Source organism: Pomacea canaliculata, linkage group LG12 (assembly GCF_003073045.1).
Source record: "Pomacea canaliculata isolate SZHN2017 linkage group LG12, ASM307304v1, whole genome shotgun sequence".
NCBI lineage: Eukaryota > Metazoa > Mollusca > Gastropoda > Architaenioglossa > Ampullariidae > Pomacea > Pomacea canaliculata.
Genome location: NC_037601.1, coordinates 12,272,385 through 12,281,563, shown reverse-complemented (window position 1 = coordinate 12,281,563; position 9,179 = coordinate 12,272,385). Strand labels below are relative to the sequence as shown.

General features: G+C 37.5%; 2 protein-coding genes and 1 long non-coding RNA gene across 3 annotated transcripts in view; 2 read left to right on the top strand and 1 right to left on the bottom strand.

The window, feature by feature from the left end:
- LOC112577016 (acanthoscurrin-1-like) overlaps window positions 1–9,179 on the top strand; it is a 162,409-nt gene that overhangs the window by 105,772 nt on the left and 47,458 nt on the right. The window lies entirely within an intron of this gene.
- Window positions 1,640–2,947, top strand: LOC112577018 (keratin-associated protein 19-2-like). Its single transcript, XM_025259936.1, has 3 exons — window positions 1,640–1,717; window positions 2,292–2,691; window positions 2,874–2,947. Exon 2 carries the CDS (start codon window positions 2,293–2,295, stop codon window positions 2,647–2,649), a length of 357 nt encoding a protein of 118 aa, XP_025115721.1. The 5' UTR covers window positions 1,640–1,717; window position 2,292; the 3' UTR covers window positions 2,650–2,691; window positions 2,874–2,947.
- Window positions 6,330–6,687, bottom strand: LOC112577039. Its single transcript, XR_003101993.1, has 2 exons — window positions 6,584–6,687; window positions 6,330–6,429 (listed from the first exon to the last, which is right to left on the bottom strand). It is a non-coding gene; the product is annotated as an uncharacterized LOC112577039 (long non-coding RNA).

Sequence of the window (9,179 nt, the reverse complement as noted above, 5' to 3'; positions counted from 1 at the left end):
AAAAGCGCCCTAAGTCTAGAAAATTAAGCTTTAGGCATATGAGGGAAGAGATTAAGTATTATTTACACCTCTTTGTTCTAAAATGATTATGGTCAGGTTTTTTTCTTACGGTTACTTTCAGCTCTTTATTATTGTTGATATTATTTTTTATTATTATTATTTATATTACAACATATGTATTATTGTCTTGACAGTGAGACTTCTTCATGTAATTTAACATTCTTCCCATGCCCCCACGTGTCACAACAAAGTCCTATCCATAATGACACTGACCACATTTGTAAAGACTTAATTTTTACTTTGAGCAACTATTGCTGTGCTTTTTATTTTCTAAACAAACAAAAAAAAACAAAAAAAAAAAAACGAAACAAATATCTGACAGAGCATGTCACGTCAGTAAATCAACAAAATCCACTAGGATGGAGAGGAAATGAAAGAGAAATCAGATCTTGTACTAACTCAACAAGAAACCCTTTTCTTAACTTATTCTACGTTTGTTTGCGAAGACCCGAAAATTTCGACTGCTTAAAAAGTAATTTCATGGCAATTTCTCTTCAAATGAATTAGAACAGCTTATTGACGATAGGGTGGAGTCAACATTTTAGGTCAGCTGTAGATATCGATATATTAGCATCTTGCATCCACAATAATACAGTTCTGTATTTTTTATTTTTATGATACAAAACAGAATGGAGCACTCGTGACATTAGGAACGATGATTGCTTTCTCTGTGTCCTTTTTAACCACCACACACAGGTAACTTTTTGTTTTATGTGAAGGGAAGTAGCCTCACACGTTTTCTCAACTTTACCTACGCACACATATCAAACACGCATTTATACTTGTTTGTGCATACATATAGCTGCAAACCTTTACTTAACTTCTCCATTAGCTGCTCAAAACTGTCCTTAGTTAACTTCATCACAAGACGGATTGTATTTATACCTTTTATGCACAATATCTTAGTAGATTATTGAATACTACTATTTCCTAAAAAATGATTTAGCAGAAAGTTCTTTTAAAAACACTGATCACCAAGGTAGTAAAAATACATATTTTATCATTTTAAGAAATGCGTTTTTGATATTGGCTTAATAAAAGAAAAGGCATTATAACAAAGTAATCTCAGAGTTTTGTCTTAACCTGTGAGCCAGTACATACTTTTACGATTACAGTTTAATCTTGACTGAGAGTTTATTTAAAAAGCATAGTTACATGCAGACGTATTGAAAATAACTAGCAAGTTATTTCCAGTCTTCAGCCCCTTGTTCGATATTAATGTCTGGGTTGAATTTGGTAAAATACACTATTCTACAGTATCTACTTCAGCAGCACATGTTTGTTCTCGAGATAAATGTGCAATATTATCATCGGCGAGGACAACGCCATAAAACCTATGACATCCCAAGTGTCACCGAATGCACTTATGTCACGTGGTCCTACCTGTCCCCGTGAGCCTACACTGGCAAATGTGTCTTTCGCCTCTTTCTGTCTATTCAACAAAATACATCTCATGACACCTTTCATGAGTAAGTCTGACACAAATTGATTAATCGGTCAGACAGTCTTAAAATCTTGGTTTCTAAATCCCGCTCCATACAAATGGCAAAACTAACCCTGCGGCTACAGAAGACGACTATATAAGTAGAAGAGCAGACCACCTCCTGTACCCGACCTCCAAACAGTTGGAAAACATCAGGAAAGTCCGACATACAAAGTAGGTAGTTCAACATCTTTTCATTGTGTGTTATTTGTATACATCAATTTAATTATTTCCTTTCTTATTATTAGAGATTTGGTTCTACTTAAAATATGATACTTAATACTAATAATGATAAATACAAGAGGATCTGTGTAGCGCCTTTCCAAAACTTTCGTTAAAGTGATTTACATAAGTAATGTACAGACTAAATTGTCAACAACCATGCACAGATATTCGTGTATAAAAGACTCGCGCTCTTCTTCATTCATTCATACACAAAGGAAACTATAGACACACGTTATGCATGTTCATGGTTAGATCATGGTTACAGTGATGTCGTCCTTCTGAAAAGATGTCTTAAGTTTTGACTTAGACTTAATGGTGATAAAAGAATCAAAGTGGGGAAGGCTGATTGGTAAAGAGGTCGACTTAACCAATGGATTGCTGGTGGTCTCAACATGCGTGCACTAACAGCAGATAATGTACTGACTACAATATTGTTTACTTTTTCTTGTTTAAAATACAAAGCCAGTTTGGCTTACGATAAGCTGAAATCGAATATTGATAAATTTACACATTTCTGTTTCAGAATGAAGGCTGCCGTTGCGTTGCTGCTGTTCTCCCTGGTGGCTACCAGTCTCGCTAGCTTCTACTACCCACCTAGGATCGCGAAGGTCCTCGTCATTCCTAAATACGGCTATGGAGGCTATGGAGGCTACGGTGGCTATGGAGGATATGGAGGCTATGGAGGCTACGGTGGTTACGGTGGTTTGGGAGGCCTCGGCGGCTTTGGCGGCTTTGGAGGCTTCGGCGGCCTCGGTGGTTACGGCGGTTATGGAGGTTACGGACGTGGAGTAATTGGAGTTGGAACTGTCGGCATCCTTGGCGGTGGTCTAGGTATTGGCGGAGGTTTTGGATTTGGTGGTGGTCATGGGGGCAAATACTAATGACCTTACTGATGGACCACACAGTCGTGTCTCAAATACTAGGTAAGCAAAAAGCTGTCTTTTGTTTGTTTCTTTGTTTGTAGATTTTTTTCGACCGATTGAATACTCTGTACTTTAATGCATATTTAAGACTACATACCGGAAACAAAAGTCTTCTCCTTGAGTTAATCGTAAACGATGTTGCTAGTGTAGTCATTTTAATGTAATTTTTTTTTTTATTTCAGGTCGTGGAAACGTACATTCATAGCCAACCTACAAAAATGCTGTCATACTTCAATTAATAAAGTTTTGAAATCTTTGTTACCTTGTTATTGACTGTATTTTTTGTGAGCCTGTATCACATTGAAATAAAACAGTGTTGTATTAAAACGCAAATAGCATAATTTGTAAAGCAGTTATTCGTCTAGTTTTTTTAATAAGATTTGTCAAAAGGATCTAATTGATTTTAAATGTTTTCCGTTTGCAATAACTGATACTGATTTAGGTATTTTTGTAGACTGCAGGCAGTACGATAAACTGTATGCTGTCCTTTTTTCTTTAATTAACACAAATAAATCAAGTGAAACTTCTTCTTCTCAGTGATAATGGTTGTATTAATCTAAAAATATGTGTTAATTGTAGAATGTTTATATAAAGCAAAAAAGAAATAATACTGAAGTAAAAGGGTAGCAAACAATTAAACAATTGACTATTAGCAGTAAAAAGGGAATGCCTATTGGGAGGAAAGAGACGGGGAGGAGGATGGACTTAACTCGCCCGAAGGAAAAGGGACACTTCTGCTTGCTCACTTCACCCGACTTTCGGCTTTTCACACTCACTCACCCGCTTATTCACACGTCCACACGCGTACGCACAGGCAATCACTTTCACCCGCGTGTGCAAGCACAACCGGAAAGACAGTTGTACAGCATATACATGTATTATTCAAAACAAGAAACTCAACATTAGGTTAGTATGAATTGCAATGTAAAAGAAATCAAATATGCATATAAACTGCTTTTAAAGCATTATGTCGGGAAATCGAGAGTTACAGGATGGTAAATTTGGAAGCTAACGAGGTCATATGTCGATATCTATACATACGCCCGGACGCGCGGTCTGTTCTTGACCTCCAGTTCACAGTCTCTGACTCTGGTATGTCCTTGCGACACGAACTGTTCATTTGCGGGGGAACTGGTAGCACCACTCGGCTACCTTTGGGTTACTAGGAGATGAGCTTACGAAGCACAACTGACAACCAACTTCACAACACAACAAACACCACTGGTGGACCTCCTCTTCTTTCAATTAACGGGCGTAACACTGAAGAGATGGCGGCCCCCCTTACGTAAACGGCCGTGATACCCAGGCTCAGCAACTGCCAGGGGAGACAAACATTCTTACCCCTTTCGTCCAACTCACAGTCTGGTATCGCCCCAGGGTGACCGCTACCCTTCTTTAATGTTCTTCTGGCCTCGAAACAGGCTGGTTCATGACACCTATGTATCTAGTTTTAAAAAGGGGCCATTTTTCTTTTCTTCATCCTTTAATTAATAAGTGATTAATCTACAGTTCTTCTACAAAACACAGCTGGGGACACAATCAGTGGAGCAAAGTAAAAGGTGCTCTGAAGGGCTGGGTTTTCGCAACTCTTGAAACACCGTTCTCTTAATACCAGCGAGCCTGTTGGTAATGGAAAACAGTTTGTGGGTGGTGGGGAATATTTTTAGAATAGTCTGTGTTACACGATGTTAGTTTCGCGCGGTAACATTTCCCTTATGATGTACTAAAAGGTAAAGATATCCTTACACCTGATACCTAGAGCCCCTGTATGATTTCGAGAAGGCAGTTATACAGTAAACAGTTGTTTTATGGTTTTTTTTCAAAATCTTTGACCATTTTAAGGCTCATTAAAATTTTATTTTTAAAATACTATGGTTGATTTTGTTATAACATAAAAAAGTATTCTTAATGAAATCAATTTATTTTACATTTCATTTTTTAATTAGTCAAAAGTATTGTTCTATTTGATTTTCAAACGGAAATTTTCCAGCGTATTTCTTTATTTTTGTTTTTTATAACATTATTATTTCTGACAGATACATAACACATAAAAGCAATATTTAACAATATAACGATATAAAAACAAACACGTGCAAATAGATTAACAGACATTTGAGTTAAAATGATTTAAAATGCCCTAATGAGAAGACGTCCATTGTCTTTTCTCTCTAAGATCATAGAACAAATACTTTTGACACAGCTCTCAGACTAATTAAAAGAGCACTACATTGTCTCCCAAACTCACTCAGCATAAAGACCTTTTCACAGTACCGAAACTAATCGAATGTAACCACAGATGTATAATCTGCCCTTGACAGTAATGATCTTTTTGCTTTAACTCTACTCGACCTGTCTCCTGCATTTGACTCTATCGGCCATTTTGTTCCTTCGTAGACTGCACACCCTCTACGGACTATCTGCATTCCGACTGGCATTGTTCAACTCCTATCTCACTAATAGAACTCAAACTGTATTTGTTGATGGTTAAACATCTCTCCCTGCTCTACTTCCTGCGGGGCCCCACAAGGCTCAGTACTTGACCCAGTTTGTTTTTTTGTTTGTTTGTTGTTTTTTTTTTACAGAAAGCCACTAACGATTGGCAAATGTACTACTCCATTTCACCAGCTGTCTCCCTCTGCTACTAGCCCCATAAAAGCCTGTATTAGCGACCTCCAGTACTGGATGGTAACAATCGGAACCTAAACTCAACAATGATAAAATGGAAGCCCTCCTGTGCTTGTGAAGAAGAAATTAGACTTCACTCGTTCGTCCGTCAAATCATATCAAGGTGGGCAAAACCAACATCATCTTTCCACCATCTGATTCATCGTTACTGCTGTCACGACTCTTTATAAACAAGTCACACCTGTCTGTCCGTCTGTCTATTATGATAAAGAAGTTACAGCCGTGTGTCAGTCTGTCTATTAGGATAAAGAAGTTACAGCCGTCTGTCAGTCTGCCTGTTATGAGCTCCGTAAGATCAGCGTCATTCATCACATTCTCTCTACTCTTGTATGTATTTTTATCGGCTTGATTACTCCGAATCCTTTGCCTGCAGGGTACCTCCCATGCCTTTTTTTCAGAAACTTTAGACTGTGCGATATTCTGATGCACGTCTGATGCTTAGAGCTAGGTCAGGACTTGGACCGTGAAAATGGAGGTTTGCTGTTAGTGTCTTTAATGTATGATTAATTAGGTTAACCCTGCAGTTTGTTGATTGTTTTTATAATATTACACTTATTGTTGTTTAACTCAAATTTTTGTTGTTTTTTGCCCATCTGATTCTTAAATACTTGTAAAGCTGTAAGTTCGTAATGAATCTCATTAAAGTTCTATTTGTGACAAAAAAAGAGAAACAACTTGTGTAAAGCTTCTTAAATAGTCTCTCCATTCTGTCTGCAACTGGCCATAAAAAATGCACTACTCAGTTAATCCAAAAGATATACGTTTAAATTCAGTCTAACATTCTTACCATTCTTGTCTGTTAACTAAATAATAACTGTTCTAAGAGTTTGAAATACTACGTTTGCTAATTATTTCCACTCCTGTTAAAGTTTTTTTTCATTTTATTACCACTCTGGTTTTGATAAAACACAGGCTCACAAAGTATAAATACAGACAATAACAAGAAAACCAAAGAGGTTAGACTGAGACTTTATTAATGTAGGCAGGACTGAATTGTATTACGTTTGCTTTTTACTGAACGTTAATGTGGTCGTCAAAACTGATTTCCATGAACTGAAACAAACAAAATAACATTAAAATGACTATAGTAAAAACTATATATATATATCTGATTGATGTCTTACGTCTATATTCTGAAATTTATCTGAATATAAATCTGCATGCTTTCGCTAAATTAGAATTACGAGCAGACACGTAGTTTTCTCACCTAGTGTGTGAGACACAGTTGTGTGGTCCATCAGTAATGTCATTAGTATTTGCCTCCATGACCACCACCCAAATCCTCCAAAAGCCTCCAAATCCTCCAAAAACCTCCGCCAAGGATGCCAAACTGCCAACTCCAATTACTCCACCGCCAAGTCCGTAACCTCCATAGCCTCCGTAACCTCTGTAGCCTCCGTAACCGCCGTAACCTCCGTAACCGCCGAGGCCGCCCAAGCCGCCGAAGCCGCCAATACCGCCGATGCCGCCGATGCCGCCAAGGCCTCCATAGCCTCCATAGCCACCATAGCCACCATAGCCACCATAGCCGTATTTAGGAATGACGAGGACCTTCGCGATCTTAGGTGGGTAGTAGAAGCTAGCGAGGCTGGTAGCCACCAGCGAGAACAGCAGCAACGCGACGGCAGCCTTCATTCTGTAGCAAAAATATCTCAACTAAAATATAGATGGAAACCAGGTCAAGTTAAGCCAAACTGATTTCATATTTCAAACAATAGTTCAAAGTCAAATACCTAATTCAGTGAAAAGAGAAACGATAGAAGGAGAATGCGTTGATTTAGGCAAAAGGGAAGAAGTCCAAAGATAGAAAGAATAAAAGATAAAGGAAGAAAACTAAAACCCAGGGTTGTCCATGGGACATATTTTTCTATCCCGTCCCATCCCGTCCCATGGCAATTTATGCCTGTCCCATCCCGTCCCATCCCACGGGACGTTTCCCATGGGATTCCCATGGTATTAACAATCCTATGGACAACACTGAAAACCACTTTTCGGCTTTTGTTCTATAATTTCTGCTACTTCACATACAATAGATGATTCAGAGGAAAGATTCAAATCCTTGATGAATGAAATAACAGTAAATTTATTTTGCAATATCAAGTATCGACTACCATGGGAAATACAAGTGTGTGCTGTCCCGTCCCATCCCATCCCATCCCATGGGACGTTTCCCATGGGATTCCCATGGGATTCCCATTCCTATGGACAACACTGCTAAAACCTAATCAGCAAGAACAGGAGAACTCAATCTTCGATTTAACAACGTATTTCAATAGCAAACAGAGGAAAGCTGTTCAGCTACTTACCTTGAATGTCGGATGTGTGTGATGTTATTCAAACGCTTGGAGGTCAGGTACAGAAGGCGGCCTGCGTTTCTTCTTATATACTCGTGCTTTGTAGCCGTAGGGATCATCTCAATCAGACTTTGTCACTTTTATGGAAGAAAGTTGAGAAACCAAGATCGTAAAATTGTGTCGGACCCATTAATCAATGATTATCAGACTTATCATTGCGAGGTTAATAGGAAGTATTTTTAAGGACTAGAGGTTGTCCAGTACACGCTCACAGGGACAGCTAAGGCCACATGCTGTCTTCTGCAGTAACAAAGAGCTTCTGCCGAAATAGATATTACAAAATAATAGATTTCACTCTATTCCACACATTCATGACAAAAAGCTACAATCGTAATAAAACATAAAAGCGTATGACACCAGTAGTGGACAACAAGAAAAGAATAATCTGTGTTTTACAAGTGATCCTAAAATACGGGTGCCAGCTATTTTCGGGATATTTGTAACATTGCTTGTGTAAGAATCTGTAAGTCAGAAATAACATTGATATGTAAATATACATGTACATACTGACCCTTTTGTTAAAGAAAAACAAACTACATAAGATTAATTATTATCATGCCTTCTATGTTTGTGTGCTAATAACAATGAAGCTTTATTTTACAAAACTAACAAATAGTTTGAAAAGCTTGATGACAGATGTTTAATACCTATCTAGTAATATTTATTTACGAAATAACAGTGGTTCTAATGTTGACAAAAAGTTTATGTTTAAAGTGCATGACGGACGCGAGTTTGAATCCAAACCGTCTTGTGATGACAATAACTACCCTGGTGACAATTCGGACTCCATTCTGAGGGGTTAATGGGGAAGGTAACTGCTGGGATGCGGTTGGCAGTAACCTTTTGCATAACCATTTGGTTCTACAGGCATTTTTAATCATAGTACGATTGTTTTTGTTCACGTGAAGCTAACAAAAGCGCCCTAAGTCTAGAAAATTAAGCTTTAGGCATATGAGGGAAGAGATTAAGTATTATTTACACCTCTTTGTTCTAAAATGATTATGGTCAGGTTTTTTCCTTACGGTTACTTTCAGCTCTTTATTATTGTTGATATTATTATTTTTTATTATTTATTTATATTACAACATATGTATTATTGTCTTGACATTGAGACTTCTTCGTGTAATTTAACATTCTTCCCATGCCCCCACGTGTCACAACAAAGTCCTATCCATAATGACACTGACCACATTTGTAAAGACTTAATTTTTACTTTGAGCAACTATTGCTGTGCTTTTTATTTTATAAACAAAAAACAAAAAATACAAAACGAAACAAATATCTGACAGAGCATGTCACGTCAATACATCAACAAAATCCACTAGGATGGAGAGGAAATGAAAGACAAATCAGATTTTGTACTAACTAAACAAGAAACCCTTTTCTTAACTTATTCTACGTTTATTCTTATAAATAAAATCCCAATGTTTTGCATTTTATTATATCTTT